Here is a 22,632-nt window from a genome sequence, read left to right as displayed (position 1 = left end):
CTGACGAGGGGGGCATGAAGAAGGGGTGGGGTTGGAAGGATGCACGTTTGTAGGAGATGTGGGGTAGGATATTGATACAGAGGGGTTTCACATTGTAAAAGAATAAGAAGGGGATTTGATTGTTGTGGGCAGACAACCTCTGCAAACTGGACTTTTCAAGATTTCCATATTTAACATTCTGAGATAAAGATCATGGGATTGGTGAAAGGAATTTTGGTTGAAGGAACAGAGAAAGTTGACAGCACATCCCTTTTTCTTTATGCACTATAAAACCCCATATAGTATCACATGACACAAATCGACAACCAAAGCGGGCCTACTTTTTTGGACATGCCCTTTAAGGATATAACAAAATACACTTTCGTTCATCCTATTTTATTGGCAGCCCTTGCATCAGGGTGGTTTCAAATGGAATCACAGATTGCAAAGAATGGATGCCATGGTACTCCAAAAGGCATCCAACCCATATTTATAACTCTAAATTTTAACCAAGTTAGACAATTACAAATGTTTTATTTTTCATTTTGCATAACTGATTAGAGATTTATCTCTGCAGTAAGGCACAGTGCCATTCTAGCTTCTGTGAATGCATACGTAATACTGATTAGCTAGTTGTTGAGAATCTGGGCACAACATTTGTGTGCTCAATTATTCACTCACATTACATCAAAGGAATAATAATGCTTAGACTCTGTTTTCAATTGTCAGTCTATGGTAACAGTGCCTGAGAAATTGATTGAGAGTGTCACAGTAAATCAAAAGGAACATATGCTACATGGCTTTGATGGTATCTTAAAACACAGCATCTTGTGATGAAAACAATGGGAGAGAAAATAATGAGTATAATGTGAGGCAGCAGCAAAGCTAGTTGGATTATTATATTGGATTTCATCTCCGGCAGTCATCGATCATAAGTGATCTCAAGTTGATTTTCAAACAAAAGATGAACACCGCACAACCTTTAAGGCTGACATCTAAGAGTGGCACTTGAAGTTTAATCAGGAAACAAATGGCACTTGGTTTCATCAGAAAAAAGTTCCTTTGATCTTGGAAAGCTCTTGCGAGCCCATCATTTTTGCATTGTGGATTGTAAAGATACAAAATGGCAAGAGTTTTTGCAAACACCTGAATTATGAACGTTGAACCTCACCAGAGTTTGTGCTTCTCACAGAAGCCTTCAGTAAAAGGAATGCAGTTCAGATAGTGGCACCAGCCACAGTAAAGAGGAAAAAGGTAGAATATCGCAAGAAACCCGGTTATGGTGATTGCAAAAGCCAAAACTGATATGATAAGTGGAAACCAATGACGTGGTGCCTGTCCATTTTGGTGACCGAGTCCAATGTAGGGTAGCAGAGCAAATGCAAGCAGGAAGCCTGCAACAATGCCTCCTACCTCTGCCACCAGATCGATGGAGGGCAGCAGACTTATTACGATGAGGATGATGCCAAAGGTTGAAAACCTAGCTAATGCTCGCCAAGGCTTTTCAAATGCATGCCAACTTTGCAACATCTGCAGCAGCACACAAACAAAAATTCCAGCATGGGCACTCCAAGGTCCAACCTGTAGGGATTGAAAAGGCAGAGTAAACATGGGAAAAGTGTGCAAAATATGAGAGATCAAATAAAAAAATAAAATAAAATCATAAATCCACAAGTACAGATACATTCAATGTGCACCGCCCCCAAGCCAAATAAATAAATAACATCCTTCAGCGCGCGGCATTGCCGGTGCACCTTCGGCACCTCACAATACCGTCCTGCAGCACATAGGGACCGTATTGGAAGGGAGAGATGTACAATTGATAAATTAATTGCGTAATTAAAATAAATAAATACTAATCATAAAATAATTTCTTAATCAATTGGCAAATAGCACACCTCAACCACCAGTGTTTCATCTGAAGCTATAACTTTTTGAAAATTAATGAAACAGGCAACGGTACCCGCCCTGTGGGCGGGGCTTCAATTGGGAAGCCGAAATGAAAAGGCAATGGCCTCTCCAATATTGTACCAGTTTGTGACGTTTGTCACATTGTCTCCAGTACCCGTTTGTGACGATGTTTTCATTGTAACGAAAATATTCGAATTATTATTCGAATATTCGAATTCGAATGTATTTATTCGTATTTATTTGAATTGCATGAATATGTGAATTGTGATTGTGTTTCATTGTGATGTTTGTGCGGTGACGGGCGGTGTGCACAAAGGGCAGGGACTTAATCAACGCGAGCTGATTATTCGCGCTTACTGGGAATTTCTCGTTCATGGGACACTGTCTCAAGCCCCAGTCCCCATCACGGATGGGGCTCAGCAGTTTACCCGAGCCTGACGGCGAAGGGCAAGGTACACACTGGCCCATCCAGTGTAGCGTGCGTGCGGCCCCGGACATTGAAGGGCATTAAACGTTCATTAAACATAAAACATTCATTAAAGGATTACGAAACGAAAAACATTACGAAATTATGTTCACACCGTCACGTCAAACACTACCGTGAACACATAAATCGTCACAATGACAACATTGTCACAATGAACATTATGCGAACGCGAATGTTATGTGGGAGACCAAACCTGAGAATGCTGGAGACCAAAGCTGAAATTGGGAAAACTAAATAGCCTATTTTACTCCCAGGGGTCCCAGCATTACCCACCCAAAATATCTTTGCGATCGGTTCAGCAGTTTTTACGGTACCTTCGAACAGACAGATGGACATTTGGTGAATTATAGTAAGATGTCATTAATTGAAAAAAAAAAAAGTTGATTGATTAATAAATAAATAATTAATTGATGAATTTGATTGATCAATAAATCAAAACTATCCTATATATGCACATCACTTGGTCACTGTAATGTCCGAATATCAGCTTCCTAGCTCAGACAGTGCCTGAGATATTGTTCAGATGAGAAAGGAAATAAATAAATATTGAATAAATCGATAATAATGAAGGAATTAATCAATTAATTGATTAATCAAAAAACAAAAATAACATTTTTGCCAAAGCACGTGCTCAATATTGTGCCAAAATTTCAGCTTCCTAGCTCAAAGGATGGCTGAGATATTGCCCAGACAAACAAGAAAACAATCAAACAAACAAACAAGAAAAAAACTGGAGTGAAAACTGAGTACTCCATTTTAGCGCACATCATCATTGCCTAGTGATGGCCATTTTAGCGCCATTGCCATCATCATAGCCCCTTCGTTGCCTAGTGATGACATCATGCAGCGGCTGGAGATGGAATAGGAAAGGAGCGGTGTACAACAAGGCTAAGTTTGGCCATCTTGTTCATCACTATTTCTGATCATTTGATATCTTACTATAATTCACCAAATGTCCGTCCGTCTGTTCGAAGGTACCGCAAAAACGGCTCAACCGATCGAAACGATATTTTGTGTGGGTAATCCTGGGATGTCCAGGAGTAAAATAGGCTATTTAGTTTTTCAAATTTCAGCTTTGGTCTCCAGTATTCTCAGGTTTGGACTCCCGCATAACATTCACGTTCGCATAATGTCCGTTGTGACGATGTTCTCATTGTGACGATGTATGTGTTCACGGTAGTGTTTGACGTGACGGTGTAAACGTAATTTCGTAATGTTTTTCGTTTCGTAATCCTTTAATGAACATTTGATGTTTAATGAAGGTTTAATGTTTAATGAACGTTTAATGCCCTTCGATGTCCGGAGCCGCACGCGCGCTACCCTGGACGGGCCAGCGTGTACCTTGCCCTTCGCCATCAGGCTCGGGTAAACCGCTGAGCCCCATCCGTGATGGGGACTGGGGCTTGAGACAGTGTCCTTCATTAAAAGCATAATAAACGCCGTCTCCATCGATCTTGCCAAGGCCGTAACAGCCGTAACGTTTAATCTCTACATGAGAGAATTCCACATAGCTATTTGGGCGGTGAATACGCTAACAGATCGCTGTCTCCATCGATCTTGCTAAGGCCATAACAGCTATCAGCTCAAAATCCTTTTAACTGTTGATTTGGTACAGTTACACGTATCGGGAATTTGGTACACGTATCGGGAGTACATACGACATAGCGATTGTGAACACTATTATTGATCACGATTCACGATCTCGATCATCACGATCATAGTGTATCGATCACGATTTCAAACCCGATGGAATAATATTTACCGATATGAACAGTGATGTGGCTTTTATTGAAATTCTAAATATACTGTTCAGATTTTGATGATTTGCGTGTGATATGATTCAACGGATGTTTATATGAATCGTTTAAAATTAAAAAAAACCTTCAATTTCTGATATTTTGCCGTTTCATTTGGGCTTCCTAATTGGAGCCCCGCCCATGGGGCGGGTTCCGTTGCTAGTTTATCTAACATGGTAGACCACAATCCTACACAAACTATTGTCATACATGAGATAATATTGTGTCATATTCTTGATGATCCAGTTATTCAAATCCTGAAGGCCAGGCCTGTTTTATCATGATCTCCATCTCCATCTCCATCTCCTCTCTCTGTCCTTATTTCTGTCTTTCTCTCTTTCCATCACTGCCTGACATGTTTTCTTATTGGTGGAATTGCTGGGTTTTGGTTAGAACAACCACACATGATACAAATAAAGCATCTGATTTAGGAAGCAGGGATGTGTGGAAGAAATATAATTTGTCCTCCATTTTATCGTGGTTTAATCTGAAGCATTGATGACTCTCAGAAGAGGGAGAAAGCATGGTATGATTTTTTAATTACAGCAGAAAAACATACTCAGAAACAATGAACAAATACAGGACTATGAATCACCAGCATATATTTCTCCCCGAGTCCTTGTACAAAAATCATTTATATAGTGTTCAGCTGTATATTTTAGAGAAGGTGTTTGTGTGAGTTTGAAGTTGCCGTGGCAGAAGGCTGTGGGGGGTGGGAAGGAGTATGGTGGAGAAGGAGGCAAGGGCGCTTGAGGAGATATCAACATTGACATCACCAAGTTGGGCTCCCATTATCCAGCCAATATGGAGACCTCCAGTTGGTTACTGAGACAACAACATTCCTCAGTGACCGAATTTCCCTGATATTAGCTGTGAACATGCAGTTCTCCCTCCGTAAGCCTCCGCCAAGCTGCCTGACATCAAAGAAAGACCGCCTTGAGATGCCAGGCTTTTTGTCACCTGGCACGAGAGAATGGTAGGCTTGTTCTCACCCCGGCTGACTACAGTGTGTAGATTTAAAATCAATTTAGCATGATGTTACTTTTCAATAGTTGATCTATCCCCAATATATTTAAAGGGTTGCCTTTAAGGGGAAACACCTTTAGTTGTTATTTATGACCTCCCCCCATCCCCCAATCTTGCTGCAGAATATTGGCTTTTATTAAACTGGCTGCAAATGACTTTGGAACTTGGTTTTATCTACAACCTGATGAACCTGACTCTCACTATGTCTCTTCGAAAAGACCGTCTGGACAACCCTCCCATCTACTTTCTCAACAATCCTCTCCAAGAAGTTCTTTCACTAAATCTCTTTGGTCTCACAATCTGCCATGATCTTTCCTGGGACAAACACATTTCCAAGCTGGCCTCCAAAGCCAGTCGCCGACTGGGCATTCTCCGTCGTGCGAAGTCCTTCCTTGGCAAACCTGAGCTCCTCACCACATACAAGGCTTTCATTCGCAGCTCAATGGAATACTTCTCTCCCCTCTGGTCTGGTGCTCCTGCATCACACCTTGCTCGGCTTCATGCTGTTGAAACCAAAGCTTTCAGAATCATTGGAATCTCCCGCGATGAAGCTGTGTGAGGGCCTTTCACTCACTCACCGCAGGCAGGTTGGTGGTCTTTCTGTCTTTTCCCGACTCATCCCTGGCGTAGCCCCCCCCCCCCCCCCACAGCCCTGTCTGTGCTCTGTCTCCCAAGTACTCTAACAGGTCGCACAAGATCTGCCTGCATCCCTCTTCTGGTGAAACTGCCAAAATCAACACACTCTGCTCACCTTCACTCTTTCATTCCTCTTTTGTCACGCCTCTGGAACAAACTCTCTCACTCTCTTCAATCCCACTCATCCGTCCAGGTCAATAAAGCAGCTGTTCACCACCATCTCTTATCTTCCCCCAACGAAAACCTTGCTCTTTTCTACCCCCGTTAATCCACCGCAGATCCACTTTTCTGAAATACCGACTTCTTTCCTGGAAGTCCTAGCAGTGTCCATGTGTTTTATACTTCTCCCACCCCTCCCCCCCCTTCCCACGCCTCCTCCCCCCAAGCCCTCCCACAGATTTCCTAATGTCCCTGCTCTCAAATGTTGTACTTGTGTGCTTCCCCCTCTCTCCCCATCTTGTATCCCGCTACCTTTATTTCGTCTTATGTGTCTGTTTTTTTGTTTGTTTTTTTGTCATTAATGTTAGCTCTTACACGAGCCTCGATGTCGTATACAACCCCCCCCCCCCCCCCCCGCAAAAAAAACCGAGTTAGACACAAGGTTTGATCAATAGATAAGATTAAATTTACCACAGATGTAAGTGGCATGTGGAGACATCACACAACTCATAACATCATTATGTGGTACATTCAAACAATCAGTGTCATAATTTATATTTTGTTGATAATTTAAAAAGTTCATCGATTGGGCTACACTTTAACTTTAGACTCACGTGTATGCTGTGCGGAAGTAGGATAGCACTTAGCAGATTGCCAGTGATTCCACAGGAGATGTACAAAAGTGAAATTCTGAACGAACCAATCAGCTTCTCTAGGCCACGAACAAGGATCATATTAACTGTGACTGATATAAGGCAGTGAATCACCCTACAAAAAAAGAATTTTTAAAATTAGCAATTTGCTTTTATGATAACCTCATTTGATTAAACTGATCACTTGATAAAATAATCATATCATTTTGAAAATCAGTAATGTTATTCATTTTGTTTATTTTTTACAACTACTGTGGCAAAGGAAATACTGTATCTCAACAATACATTGAGGAACGAAGTATTAAATATAGTAACAATATATCAGCAGTTATTAACAGATGTTGATTTTTTTTATTTGAAACCTAGATTTGAAGAACATGTTAAAAACTTTTAGAAACGAGAAAAAAATTAAACATCTCAGCTTCCCACATCGTCCAGCCCCTTGTGGCTTTATACTCATCCCGCCCCCTCCAATCTCCGCCTATCCTTCCCACACACTACCAGCCCTCCCCCCTCCCCCTATATAGATAGAAAAGGCATAGAAAAGGCCCGTTTATATGGAATGTGCCATGCGGCAAAGTATAGAAAAGAAAAGACATTCCATAGCTTGTAGAAAATGCCAAATAATACAAAATAAGGGACATTCAAAAAAACTCGTGTGCATGCTGGACTCGTGTGCATTGTGTTCTTCGGAAGAACCAAGGAATGCACTAGAAAAGTTAATATAAAGGGGTGCCAATTTGATTCATACACCTGCATGAAGAAGTAAGTGCATTTTATTTCCCAGATGTTGGCTGCCTTGCACCTCTCTTGATGAAAGGTCACTTCTCTTCTGATCCAAACATTCAGTTGTAACAACAATCCATCTGCATATCTGACGCTCATGGCAACTAAAATCTCTTCTTACGACCTATCCTTTCCTGCACTCGTGATTGATTGAACATTTTAAATGAAACATTATATTTAAACATAAATTCTACATTTTATTCATTTTAGAATTAGTTTATTACCGAACCCTTCATACCCGGCATGCAGGAAAAGAGAGATCAAGGGGCGATAAAGTTGATCAGGCACATCTGGGTTCCAAAAAGGCAGGAGGCCACATGCATCTCCCATGCACTTTATCTGCAGTTAGGCACAAGGCATAAGCATAAAACCAATAATATATCACAGATATATTGCACTAAACAATAAACACCAAACTCATTATCATAAAAAAGAGCATGTTAAAATACTATGTGTAGAGTTTTCACTAGACAGACATCAAAATAACATAAAGGCCTCTATATGCCACAACTACAATAAAAGAGAGCACACCAGAGCACACAAGGTCAGTCCAAGCAAATTGCACATCTATATATTCATAATCTAAAAAGGCTGTGATGAATATTCCTTTAACACTGTCCCTATACATGTCCTAATTTTATTTCTCCTCATTTTTCATTCAATGTCTTATTTAACACCAAACAACAACATCCTTTAATTTTTTCAATTACGCAAAGATTGGTGTACCCATCAGCAAAGCGACAAGTCTTATATGCTAGTGAATATAAAAACTAGCAAGAGTAGTGAGGGTCTCACATAGCTATACGTGAAATCTCTACTGCTTATTCAAAATGGGGGTTAAAAAGAGGATGGGAATGCACTTATAGCAGTTGGTTTGGCATCTAATAGTGGTTCGGCATATAACATGTCAGAGTTCCTGCAGTTATTGTTTCTACATGGGGGTAGCCAATATCTATGTATGTGTGATTTTAAAAGTACATTGGCAAAATTGAGGAAGAGCTGTTCGAGCCTCTCAATGAAAACAGGGATATTAAATAACTGAGAAATGACTCTATAAGGTTGGGTTCTACAATTGTGACAGGAGAGAATTGTGTGAAACACTTTCCTTTGCATTTTCTCAGAGCATTCCCTTTGGACCTTAGTTAAGCAATAGAACCATGCAGGTAAAGCATATTCCAAGTTGGTCTAATATACTATAAATACACTGTTATTAAACAAGAAACTTAAGTACTTGGGAAGTTCTTTGGAGGGGAAGTCATATATACTAGCAACAGTACCCGCCCGAGCTGATGACTCACGCTTACTGGGAATTCCTCGTTCGTGGGACACTGTCTCAAGCCCCAGTCCCCATCACGGATGGGGCTCAGCGGTTTACCCGAGCCTGACGGAGAAGGGCAAGGTACACGCTGGCCCGTCCAGTGTAGCGCGCATGCGCATGTGTGTCTTCGACAAACTTACATTTGTATTGGAAGTAAAATAATACGTGCGCGGGAAACGACCTTCCGAAAAGCGGATGTCGGAGGTCGACGAAATGGAGGTGCGTATCGAGACTTCTGTCAGCTTAGTGAGTGAGCCGAACATGGGGGAATTGGAGGATAGCGTTGGAACTTAAGAACTTATGGAATTCCCTCTCTATGGAGGAGGCCCCGGTGGATTTACAGGCCTTACAGAAGTTTATGCAGGGAATGAAAAGTGGGATGGAAAATAACATGAGGGAGAACAGTGAATGATAGCCAGTCGGGAATTGAAGGACGAAATTCTGGGAATAAATGATAAGATGGGAGAAATGAAAAATAAAATGGAGTCCCAGGGGAATGAATGTAGGGAAGGAATGAAAGGAATTAGTGATCAATTGGAGGGACAAATTGAAGGAATGGGAAGTATAATTGATGAATGTACAAATAAATTGAGGGAAGGATGATCGAATGGTGCCGCCGGGGCACAGGAGAAGCCAAAGGTGGCAGAATGCGATTCGGAACGGGGGGAAGGCAAATTGGCAATTGCAGCTGGAACGGCATGTGTACATGTGAGCGTGAAGTGCCCACAGGTAGATGGAGTAGGCCTGGCATTTGAGTGACATTCCTGGCAGTGAGTTGTGAGTTGGATCCCGAGAAGAGTGACAGTCCCGGTGTGATCCTGAGCAGTCGAGTTGGTGCAGGAGAGCGAGTTGCGCAGCACGATTTGGTTCGCAGTTCACAGCCTGAGAGAGAGAGAGCCCGAGTTGAGTTGAGCAGCGCGATCGAGATCCTGAGCGAGCGAGATCCGATTAACGAGCGCCGAACGCCTTTTGGGCAGTTGGTTTTGATACGAGGCAGTTGGTTTTGATCCAGAGAGTTGCATTCGCAGAGAGGAGGACTGTGGTTCGAATCGACATCGTGTGGAGCCGCTGGCCTGCGTTGGACGCATGGCGCTTGGAGTGAGGCCTTGTGCACTTGGAGCGAGGGACTTCGTGGTGTGCAATCGAGGCCGAACAGAGCGGTGTTGGACGGCAGCCACCAAGATGACAAAGACGAGATAAGGCCGCATCCGCGAATACACTTTACATAAAAGACGTGTTATTTTCGTATTTCATCCCCCTCGTCTTGTATTTGATATCTGGTATGCGGGATCCAGATTAGGATATAGATTTACCGGCGCGTGCATTTTCCTGTCCTTGCATTTCACAATAAACCCTTGTATTATTTTTATATATTCCTGAACGCAGTTTTCCGGGTGGTTGATCTTAACAGTTAAGGCTGCAGGGCTCTCGCCATTCCCCTCCTTCCCATGCACTTGGGTGCTTTTGGTTTTGGAATCCGCCATTGAGTTTTCACCTCGGAAGTTAAATTTCACCTCGTTTCACCTCGGAAGTTTCACCTCGGAACCTCGGAAGTTAAAGCCTTCGCGATCGGCATCCGCGACCGCTGATATTAATTTTGGCGGTTGCACGACATTTTCTGTGGTACAAATAGTACCACAGGAATTGTTTTACAACAGAAATAGCACAGCGATATTACTACAGGAATTGTACCACAGAAATGTTTACCACAGGAATGTTTACCACAGGAATTACATGTACCACAGAAATTCCTGTGGTAAAAATGTCCGAAAAACCACAAGAATTGTGTGTGGTAAGTTCCTGTGTTTTTTTTTTTGTAATTACCACAGGACATTTTTGTAAGGGGAGGAGAAGGGGAGGGTTAGTATATGGCACAAAAATGTTAGTCAATAAAAAAATGGGTACGTAAAAACAAAAAGGGAGCTCTGTTTACTGCAATGCCATGGCTTGCAAAAGCAGCCTGAATACCGTTCACCAAGTGGTGGTTAATCATATTCAAAAGGGTATTAGAACACACCCAAACTTCCCTGGCCTTGTGACTAATTAATTAAGTACACAGGTATTTTTGACTTCATTTGTAGAGCCCTCACCATGCTGCTTAAGCACTCCAGCAAGCACTCCAACAAAAGGGGTGATAAGGAATGGCTGGCTTGGCAAGTGATAGCAAGCTGATTGCTTCCGGTTGAAATAGCCGAATAATTTTAAAAACAGATCGCATGCACAGTGGAGTGACACCCTATCCCATGGAAGATTTTTTTAAAGGCCATTTTCCCTGCGAGAGCAGGGGTTAGCCTTTTGGGCCCCATGACAATCATCATGGTTCCCTTTTGACGGCAATGTTTTCAAGGCCGGATGCCCTTCCTGACACCAACCCTTTAGTTGCCTCTTACATGCAAGGATTTGGTGTACCTATTTTAAACCAGGGCACACACATTCATCTCAGCAAGCTGGTACTCAATTTGCCGACCTCGGAAAGATGGCAGGCTGTCAACCACCCTGGTGTTAATTCAACAATTGACCGGGATTCAAACTCAGGATCCTATGTATCCCAAACCCTAACCCTAACCGCCAAGCCAACACCAGGCTTATCCCATGGAAGTATGAATTAAGTTAAAAATTATTATTAAGTTAAATAAATTAAAAAAACTAACCCCAGAAGCAGAATCACAGCCTCACTTAAATAAATGAATATATACACTTAGTTATAAAAATTGCTAGATATGGTAAATTTTGTCAGATTTCAATCCAGATTTGGCCATTTTATTTAGTCTACAGGATCCAATCCTCATATCCGAATACAGATTTTGATGATATGCTTCAATTATGTAATAATAAATCGATCGTGTTTCGAAGGCAAGGCACGTTTGAAACGGCCGAAAATAAAATGGTGGCTTAAGAACCCAGCAAGTGGCAGTGGGCTGACAAAGATGGCGGGCGCCATCTTGGTAAGGCTTTTTCAGGTTTTTTCTTATGAGCACCACGTTAATCATCTTCAAAAAGGGTGTTATAACACAACCAAACACCCAGTTTTCATCATTGCAATCTGTTGGAGGTCCAGGTGTATGCATGCAAAGTTTGGGGCCGCTAGCTTTCATGGCTTTCATAGACAGACGGATGGATAGACACTGCCTTTTATTATTGTTAATAACGTTTTGTTTATGGAATATTTAAGCAAAGTAAAGCAAAGCTTGTAAAGCAAAGTTTTAATTTGTAAAGCATACATATGTTCTGCCGTAGCTTTATTTTAACATAAAACTGCCTGATTGTGTTGCCTCTACAAAGGTTGGTTTTAAGGTATTTTTAATTTGTAAAGCAAAGTGTATTCGATGCTTTCAAGTTAGAATAAAATTAAAGACAGAAGTAAGTCAATCAAGACAGCTATAGGTCTGGTGTGCACTTCTGTATTGTTCTTCTGACGTGCATACATACTGATGTTGCTTTCTTTATATAGAAAAAAATGCCTGATTGTGTTACCCACGCAAAGGTTGGTTGCTTTCATGAAATGGACTGAGTATTGTAATATTGTAATAGTGTCTGTAATATAATCATATGCATTTGTTGAGCATTTGGTGATTGGGGTGAGAACTTTTGAGAACTTGGGTTTTACCAGAAGGGGTGAGAAGATGCCTTTTGAGAACTTGGTATTGGCAGAGTTGGTTATAATCAAGCAACATATTTCGCAAGCACATACAGACATGGCATTTAATATGGAATATTTTTTTTGTGGGGGTGAACTTACTTTTCAAGATGTCTTAGAACCAAAAGTTCATTGGAATTATGTTGAAATTATTCTAGATTTTGTTGATGTGACCTTTAAAAGAAACAAAAACCACATTTGACATTTCGAAACAAATAAATTGATCCTTGAAAGTGATGTAAACTGATATCGAACTCAATTCATGGACAGTACTGTGTTAAACTTCTGTACGTTTTCCAGAAGTATCTCTTTATTTTGCACATTAGCCCAAATTTTTTTTAACAAAAACAAAAGTGAAATTACGACTGGGATTATGGACAGTAAAATTACAGTTAAGTACTTCGTGACCCCCACGAGCATTCAGGAGAGCACGTACACGTTGAGGCATGCTGTTCACGAGATTTGCCAAGGTTTGGACAGGAATCGCTTGCCATGCAGTGACAATAGCCTGCTGCAATTCACGCACAGAGGTCGGCTGCTGGTCCAAGTGGTCGATTTGACGCGTTAATTCTGCCCACAAGTTCTCTATCGGATTCATATCCGGGGACATGGCAGGCCACTCCATATGCTCTACACCACGGTCAGCAAGAAAGTGTTGGATCATGCGAGCATGATGAGGCCGTGCATTGTCATCTTGGAAGACAAAGTTTCCTAAGGCTGCACGAGCAAATGGAAGCAATGTTTCTTCCAGAATGGCCCTGTACTTGAACTGGTTCAGGTTTCCACTCAGAACAACCAGGTCAGTTTTTCCCTCTGCAGGACAATCAGCCCAAACGGTCACCCCACCACCTCAAGATTGGACTCTTGGCACTATACAATCTTTGTTGTAGGCTTCATGCACTTGTCTGCGCACTCGGACGTGGCCATCTTGACGATAGACCAGAAATCTAGACTCGTCACTAAAGATCACGTGATTCCAGTGTCCTGGCTGCCATTGGCGGTGCTCTCTAGCCCACTGCAATCGGCGCTGGCGATGTTGTCTGGTCAGGCGTGGCTTTCTCAGGGGATGCCTGGCATGATAGCCTGCTTGAACCAGTCGTTGGTTGACTAGCCTTCTGGATACAGGCACATTTGTCAGTTGCTGCCACTCAGCCCTAAGCCGATTAGCTGACTTGGTACGGCCATTGCGGACTAACCGGTGCAGCTGGCAATCATCCCTCCTTGTGGTTCTGCGGGGACGTCCTGGCCTTGGTATTGGAGTAGGGACACCCCTCTGAGCATTTCGTTTCAGGATCTTTGACACCTGACCTTGAGTGATGCCATACTGCCAAGCAATAGCACGCTCTTTCATGCCGTAATTTCGTAAAGCCACCACTCCATGACAAACAGCATTGTCGAGTTGACAGACCATCTCCAGAGGAAGCGGCAATAACTTTTGGAGACGTGCAGCAGTTGTTTTCCACTAATACAGAACGCAACAACCCTTGTATACCCGACTGCGAAGACAATCGTCAAATGCACCTGTCCATCCATTTTGCCACGCCACCTGTGATATAAACCTGTTGTTGACTTCTTGCTGCGACAGACAATCAGTGACATGGTTCTTTTAACAAATAAATCACCACCAAAGTGTAAAAGAAACTCACCAGATTCATATACTGCATTAAGAAAGTAAACCCAAGTCAAGAAAAAAATAATTCCATATTAAATGCCAAGTCTGTAGTTCGACAATAGTAAATTCACATAACATTTAACTGATCTCTCCCTCCCTCTCCCCCTCTCCACTCTCCCTCTTCTCACCTCTCCCCATCTCCTCCATGCCCCTCCATCTTCTCCTCTCCTCCCCCTCCCTTTCTCTCCACCTCCTCATACCTCCTCCCCCTAGGAAGCAGGGGGATGAGGGGAGAGGATAGAGTTGGGTTTCTGAAGGGGAAGAGAGCAAAGATTGGACATGAGTTGGGAGTGTGAGGTTGAGACTTTGAGGGCATGGAGTCGGGTCGCGGATTGAAGGCTTGGGGTGGGGATGTAATTGAAGCCTTTGGGTTGGGGTGGGGGTTGAAACTTGCAGTTTGAGAGTGGGGGGTGATAACTTGGGTTTGTGAGGAGGTAGGGGGACTTGAGGACTTGAAGTCTTATTTTATATTGTGCTTATGTTCTGAGAATACATGCTCGTCCATCATATATTGTGAACCATGATGTCTTTCCGTGTGTTCATCTGTCTCTCATTTACGGCGGCCACTGCATTTGAAAAGCTCAACATTTACTTTTTAAATCATGGCAGAACAGGCAAGAATAATGTTGATGTCAAATTATATTTTGCAAGCCGGATATTATGCCTTCTTTTCAGACAAATTGAAACTCCGACACCCGATGTTGCACCACCATTTTGTGGTGGGCGGAAAAAGTCATTCAGAGCTTCTGCTCTGAGTAACACCAAGAGTGCAACACACTTAACCTTTTTAAAATCCATGAAAAAATTTAAATTGATACATTCACTTTCCAAGTAATATAATATAATTAGGATATATGGAATCTGATATAACATAATATAATAGCTGGAAAGGAGGCTTGCTTATTAATATTAATATAATTAACTTGTTAATATAATAAGCAACAGTTGTTCTTCCTTTTAGATTTTCCCTTATATCAGTACTTGTCATACTTGCAGAAGCCCATTGTAGAAATACCATGACAGAAAAGCCTTAGCGTATTATTATATAGCAAGAGAAGAGAAGATCAGTCTCTCCCCTCCCCCCCAGAAAAGCAAAGTTCATTGCCACATTGCACACTGTTGCCCAGCACACTAACGGGGCGTGAAGACCTGGAGAAGAAAAGTTGGCGTTCTTAGCTATCTCCATGCCGAGGACGACGGAGATGGGAAAATCGAAGAGTGGTTTGGACCATGGAACGACAGCCCACATCCGACTGGGGCATCGGCGGGGGGTTGTGGCCATCGGGGAAAAAGCTTTTAGCTCCGAAAGGATCGACCCCATCTACTCTTAGCGAATTACAATATAGACCCGGTTTATTACAAAGTTAAAATGCGACACTTATCATTCATTTAAGTTGCACTAGAAGCAGCAACTAAAGATAATGACTATTCTGGTAAAACACTTACTCAGAAGGGCGTGTGCTGTCTCATGTCCTTTTCAGTTTGATCTCAGATTCAATCAGATGTGAAAGTGCCAACACAGTGCAACAACAACAGAGGTTACCACAACATGCTGAATAAATGTTGTGAATATCTGTCTTTAACATTCCGACATGTTGTCTGAAAATTGTTGGTTACCTGAGATCATGGTCACTCCAAACCCCCCCTCACCCCCTCCCAATTTCCTCCCCTTCCCAAATTGCTAAAATGCTTTGGGTGCAGCTACATACCTGGGAGCAGAGCGTGGCTTCTGGGTGAAAATGTCCTCTCTTGAAGTTGCAGTATTGGTGAGAGGTGATTTCACATCTGCACAGAGTGCACTTTAAGTTCATGATCTCAAAAGCGATTGCAATTATTGTCAGTTTTATGGCTTTCCCATTGTTTTCTATATCTGTAGGTAAGGGACGAAAGGTGGAACAAAGCATACCCAGGCACCAAAGTGTCTAACATCATTCAAGTTTGCACTTTGAGGACAAAGTTGTCATATAAGAGGCTTATTTACAATGTACAAGCATATTAACATTTATGAGCCAGCGTTTACATCATTTTAAGCAGAAATAAAATAAAGACAAAGTAACATTTTGGAACAACGGACATCCTGTTTAGTTCTGCCAACATTGTCTGGTTGCTGAATCAAAATTATGTATTTGGAGTAATAAAGATTGTTGTGCTTCATGTCTACCTACCACTGTCCATTTATCTTGTCAAACTTTATTTAGCAACAATGGTCCCAGGTGTCAGTAAATTATCTTCCATAAATTAGGTTAAGCATTTTAGTTATAGTTTAATGTAGGGAGGACACCAGATAGGATAGGATATACAGGACATACATATTTATATGTATATATATATATGTATATATATATATATATATATATATATATATATATATATATATATATATATATATATATATACGGTTCTCCGCCACCCTTCTTACCCTTACCAAGGGGGGATTAAACCCCTTGTTCTTGCTGGGCTTGGCGGAACCGAGAGACTTGAAACGCCTCTTCCGGACAAACGCAAGGTAGGGTTTCGGGACCAAGTCTCGCTCGTACCTAAATCCCTGCACCGCCACGGAAGCGGGGAAGCAAGCCTCGCACGAGCCACGTGTGATTTGGGTACACCAAGCGGATTGAGTACCACGTGGTCCGTGCAGTTTTACCGTTAAATATTGGACCCCGATTAGAGCGGTTCTATTCGTACCACGCTTAGCCAATGAGGAAATCACGAGAATGATCGAATGGAAAAGGAAGAGCACAGGTTTAATTATTATTCCCACACGTATGTACAATGATTGGTTTGCAGAGACACAGAGCAGCACTTAATCAGTCTTATTCTTCCCGCCCAGACTCGGGCCCGTCACACTCACACAGGGGATTGCAGGCAGGTTGATGTCCCGGCCAAATGCGCCGACGTGGTCGTCCAGGAACGACCCCGTCCGGCTCTCCACGGTCCCAGCACGTCCCGCGAAGAAGGCAAGCAGGCGGTGGAAGGATCCTCGTAGCGCATCTCCCGAACAAAAGGCAGCCAATGAGGTAGGACGGAAAATACGCGTCTCTCAGCGCGGCTGGCGGTTACACAGCCATTATCACTCGCATAACACGATGCACTGTATGCAGCTCGGCTTCAGGCTCAACTGAGCGTCACTTTATATTAGCGCGTATCCTGATTCAATGCACGTCTTTCTCCACTCGCGTATCTCTCAAAGTCCTCTTCGGCTCACCGCGCTGCTGGAACTCAACTCTCAACCACTGGTGCTCAGTCCTCTTGGGGGCTTTGCGCAACGGCATATATTGGTATGCCCCAAACCTTCTCGAACCTCCTCGAACCTTCCAACCACGCCCTGTGTCGCAGTGCTGCCACCACACCCTCTGAGCCCTGATTGGCAGCTTGCGCTTACCGTCAGCTACTCTGCCGCCCCTCATTCGGCTCCGCCCCGACCCTCCTAGGCCTGCCTCATGTTAATTCGCCCAAAATGAACCAAAGTCAGCGCAAAGGGGCATGAGGCTAGGGAGGAGGGATAGTCAGTAGAAGTAGGACCTATTCTCCTTACTCTACTCAACGCAGACTCTAACACAGGAAAAGGACTAAGCTCACAAATACTAAGAGATAACTACACTATTGCGAGGCTACATGTTGCTTGTGTGACGAACTATGAGGGGGAAATTTAACCTTTATTATACTGACTGTTACCAAAACTCAAAACCGCAACAATATATATATATATATATATATATATATATATAAATATATAAATACAAATACACTTACAGTGTCTTCAAAAAGTATTCACACCCCTTGACCTTTTTCACATTTTGTTGTGTTATGGCCTGAATTAAAAATGGATTCAATTGAGATATTGCCACTGATCTGCACACTGCTTACATGGTCTAAAGGTATTTTAAACCATTTTCAGTGGTTGCTAGGAGAAAAGCAGCAGGTAGAATCATACTAAAGGAATCACAAGACTTAAAACTAAACAACAAATATGTAATTAAATAACAACTCGCGGTTGCCGATCAAAAATATTTTGGACCCGCAAAAAAACGCCAATACATGGGGCACAGTGCCACGAATGCAGAAGCATGTCACATTTTATCAACCGCGAATATGCAAGGTCCGTGACTGTTGAGGTCTGAGACCACGTCTTGTAGGTTTTGAGGAGGCCGCTCTCGGGAAGAGCTTATGCCCCACACTGATGAGGGCTAGCAAGCTTAAGCCACGTACATGTGGAAGTTCCCTCACCGGGTCTATAAAATTGAGAATTTAATTATCTTCATGGTATTGGCTGTATTACAATCCTATGGGAGATGTAGGGGCTGTAGCTCTGCTAAGCTCTTGCCCAATAGGCTAAGCCTATGCAACTGTTTAGCCAGCAGAGCCTTCTTAACAAAAAAGGAATATATATATATATATATATATATATATATATATATATTGTTACGGTCCGCGGATAAGGATGTTGTGTGCCGAGCGAAGGCACCGCGGCCGAACAGTTGTTCCCCGACTAAACCCGATTCACCCAAACGTTGGCCGTATCGCGCCACAGATATTCAATGTGGAAAAGACTAAGACGACGAATGCAAAGAGGAAGAAGAAGAAGACGTACAGAAGAGTAACGGGGTTTATTATTTACACACACATAAGCAAAAAGAGCAGTCACGATTATTTACAGGTGACATGAAAACGCAGGTGACACAGTGAAAATTACTAGCTTATACAGACTTAGTTTACTACCCAGGACAGCACGAACAAAACAAACTCACGTACGCAAATGGATGGAAGGGTAGGAATCGTTTGGAGGGATGAGCAGGTGGGATCACAGGGCACAGCGAGCGGGTCCACTCCGGGCGGGAAGCGGCGAGCCGGCAGCTCCTTGTATTCGGCTTTACAGCGCACGCCGGCAGCTCCTTGTATTCGGCTTTACAGCGCACGCCAGCAGGGTCACTCGCTGCCCCGTCAGGGCTTCACGCGGCTGGTTGAAACGGGGCTGGACTCATCTGCCGTATCTCTGGTGTATCTTCTTTCTCTCTCTTGGACCCTTTCTTTGTCGTGTACCTCTCCACGCAGCTCAGCTCGTATTCCCTTCCTCTCACTTCTCAGCTCATCTGCGATCTGTTGGGGAACGTCCCGCAGCGGGTTATATAGGCCCCGCCCCTCAACCTTCGCGAACCTCCTTGATCTTTCTCTCCAAGTCCAACCCCTTGTTCGTGGTTGGTTGAGTGGGGCTGACTCACTCCTCCCCTCTCTGACGAGGTGGGGCCCCGCCTTTCTTCCCCAAACCTGCCTCGTGGTCAATGGCGGCTTTGGAGGGGATGTAATTGGCAATCGAGGCTTGGCAATGACGAAAGGGGAAATGGAGGTTTTGGGAATGGGAATGAAGGGAATCTATCTCTTTCACCCGGTGCAATGGAGTGTCATTCTAATGGAAGACAAGGCCTTACTCTAAAACACATAATAAGATATAAGCTACTGAACAAGGGTTTTATCGTGTCCTTCAATGTGGTGTTTCATGGAATTAACTACCGGGACGCCCTTTTTACCTTTACACAACTCTGGAGGCAGGAGGCGCAGAATAGACAATAATAATAATAAAGCACACAAAAAAAACATACAATCCTCATTTCCGCAACAATATATATATATATATATATATATATATATATATATATATATATATATATATATATATATATATATACATATATATATATATACACACATATATTAGTATGTCCACTACTTATTCAATTTCTTCCGATTATTTATCTAATGCAAATGAGACACCCTATCGTATTTTGGAGTTTCTGCTATTTCTCACAGGGCCTTCTTCCCCTTATCAAGGGGGGAATAATCCCCTTGTCTTTACTGGCTAGGCGGAACCGAGACCTGAAACGTCCTTTCCGGGTGAGCGCAAAATAGGGTTTCGGGACCAAATTCTCGCTCGTACCTAAGTACTCGTGCCACCACGGAAATGAAGAAACAAGCCTCGCACGAACCACGTGAGGTTGGAGTACGCCGAGCGGTTTGCGAACACGTGATCTGCGCAGTCTCAATTAATGGACCCCGATTTAAGCGGTTCTTATTCGTGCCACGCTTAGTCAATGGTGGAAATCACAGAAACGATCAAATCAAGAAGAAAGGAAGAAACCGATGGGTTTAATTATTCCCACACGTATATATAGTTAGAGGACGAAGAGACACAGAGTAGCCTCATACAGTCTTAACTTATCCCAGGGACAACGGGCCTGTCTCACTCACTCTCACACAGGGGATTGCAGATGGGCAGGTGTTCCCCAACGCGTCCAGGGATGGTCCTAGTCCAGCTCTCTACAGTCCCCGGCACGTCCCGCGAAGATGGTGGCAGGCGAAGGCAGGGACTCGTGGCGCGTCTCTCGTGCAAAGGGATGTTCGAGGCGAAATGGTAGAGGGCGGAATTTAGCGCGGCTGGCGGCTACTCAGCCTCATTCACTCGCACGGCTGAAATGCGCTATTTCGTTATAAACGCGCCTGGCTGCACCCGCGTATATGTAGCGACCAACTCCTCTTCTTCAATACACTTGGTGTTGGTTAGCGCGCGTGTTCCCGTGCAATGGTCAAGTTCATCAGGCAGTACAACGCGCGTCCTTTTATCTCTCTCCCTCGCAGCAAGTCAAGTCCTCTTAGCCCTCCGATGCAAGTCCTGTCGAGGGCTTTGCGCAGCGGGTTTTATAGCTACGCCCCCCGAACCTTCTGGAACTCACCAGACTCTTCTCACCACGCCCTCTGATGCCACCACCTCTGAGCTCTGATTGGCGGCTCATGCTTACCGTCATCGCTCCTGCCGCTCCGCCTCGACTCCGCCCCGATCCTCCTCCACCTCCCTCGTGTTAACTCGCCCAAAATGAACCAACGTTAACAAACTGTATTGAGGTTACGGACGTAGGATGATCGGTGGCAGTAGGGTCTATTTTCCTGGCTTTACACAACGCAGAACTAACATAGGAAATGGCCTACCCTCACACATCTATCTATAATTCCAGCAATCTCTGTGTGTCTGTCTGTGTGTCTGTGTGTCTGTGTGTCTGTGTGTCTGTGACCGCTGTTTCTCGACAACCACGGGTCCGATATACTTGAAACTTGCCAGGTATATTGCTGGGGACCCGAGGATGTGCCTTTTCAAGGTTTGTAATTAATCGGACAAGTACCTACCGAGCTATGTCCAAAAAACGCTTCAACCAATCAGAGAGCAGCGAGCTATCACGTGTGCCGAACGTGGCGATCGGACTCTGCCTCGGACGGCACATTTGACAGCGTATTCATTTATTTCACGTTGGAAAACTATGTTGCCGTTAAACTATGTTTTAAAACGAATTCAAACTGCGATTAAATTAAAACGATTCATCCTAACTGCGATTTGCGAACTTCCGGACAGTGACGACTGTCCGGCAGCACGCTTTCCGGCAGCCAATCACAGAACGCTTTGTTGCGTAGGCGTGGCCGATGTGAGACGAGCACGAGCGGAGCTGAGCGCGTTACGAGCTGACCGCCATTACGGTACGTAATTCGATTTCTTATGCGCATTATTTCTCCCAATTCATTCATCTCCCAATTTCTCCCAATTCAATTCGTATCACTAATAAAAACGAATTTGCGATTCATTCGCTTTCCTGCGCGTTTGTGCACGCGATGGCGATTGCTTTACCAAACTCCGGAAGCCGTTCGCTTTGGACCAAACCATTGCATGAGGGGGGGGTTCTGTGGTCGTTGCGAATGGACCAAACCATTTCATGTAAATAGAGGGGGGGGATTGTCACTGTACTCGCAAGCCGTTCGCCGTTCGCTTTGGCGTTGCGAATGGACCAAACCATTTCATGTAAATAGAGGGGGGGGATATAATTTTAGATAGATATATAGTACGGGCATATATATAGTACGGGCATGCCCTAGTACTAAGAAATAACTATAATACAAATGAGGCTACATGTTGCTTGTGTGACTCTATGGGGGGCTAACCTTTAACATTTATTGAACTCACTGCACAAACCTCAAAACCGTAACAATATATGTATATACAGTCACGTGAAAAAGTAAGTACACCCCATGTAAAGTTTTGACTTTTTCAACATATTTCAACATTCAGTTATTTGATCTTCATTTCAACAATATTGATAGATAAAGGTGATATAATATAAGAAATATCATGACACATTTACATTTTGTAGTCCATTGTCTAATTTAAATAAACATAAATGCAAATTTCGCATGTGGAAAAAGTAAGTACACCCTTGGCTCTAATAGGGAGTATTGCCCCCTTTAGCAGAAACAACCTCAAGTAGGCGTTTCTCATAACTGTCTACCAGTCTCTGCCATCGACTGGGAGAAATTTTTGCCCACTCCTCCATGTAGAATTCTTTCTGCCGTGCGATGTTTGAGGGGTTTCTTGCATGCACAGCTCGTTTCAAATCCCCCCACAACATCTCGATGGGATTTAGATCCAGGCTTTGACCCGGCCATTCCTCAACTCTCCATTTCTTTCTTTTCAGCCATTCCTTTGTGGATTTACTGGTATGTTTCGGGTCATTGTCATGTTACAAGGTCCACCTTTGGT

The 22,632-nt window shown here is 43.3% G+C and overlaps 1 protein-coding gene across 2 annotated transcripts in view; it reads right to left on the bottom strand.

The window, feature by feature from the left end:
- Positions 1–356: 356 nt before the first annotated feature.
- Positions 357–22,632, bottom strand: part of LOC137423259 (inactive rhomboid protein 1) — a 151,442-nt gene continuing 129,166 nt past the window's right edge. For both annotated transcript variants that reach the window (XM_068110188.2, XM_078774486.1), the window contains exons 15-18: positions 15,770–15,845; positions 7,672–7,772; positions 6,609–6,762; positions 357–1,560 (exon numbers count right to left, since the gene is read on the bottom strand). In XM_068110188.2, coding sequence (XP_067966289.2) covers positions 1,147–1,560; positions 6,609–6,762; positions 7,672–7,772; positions 15,770–15,845 — 745 coding nt within the window. In that variant the 3' untranslated portion in view covers positions 357–1,146. The remainder of the gene's footprint in view (positions 1,561–6,608; positions 6,763–7,671; positions 7,773–15,769; positions 15,846–22,632) is intronic.

This window comes from Myxine glutinosa, chromosome 3, assembly GCF_964187855.1.
Source record: "Myxine glutinosa chromosome 3, kmMyxGlut1.1, whole genome shotgun sequence".
NCBI classification, from domain to species: Eukaryota; Metazoa; Chordata; class Myxini; order Myxiniformes; family Myxinidae; genus Myxine; species Myxine glutinosa.
This window is presented reverse-complemented; position numbering and strand designations above follow the sequence as displayed.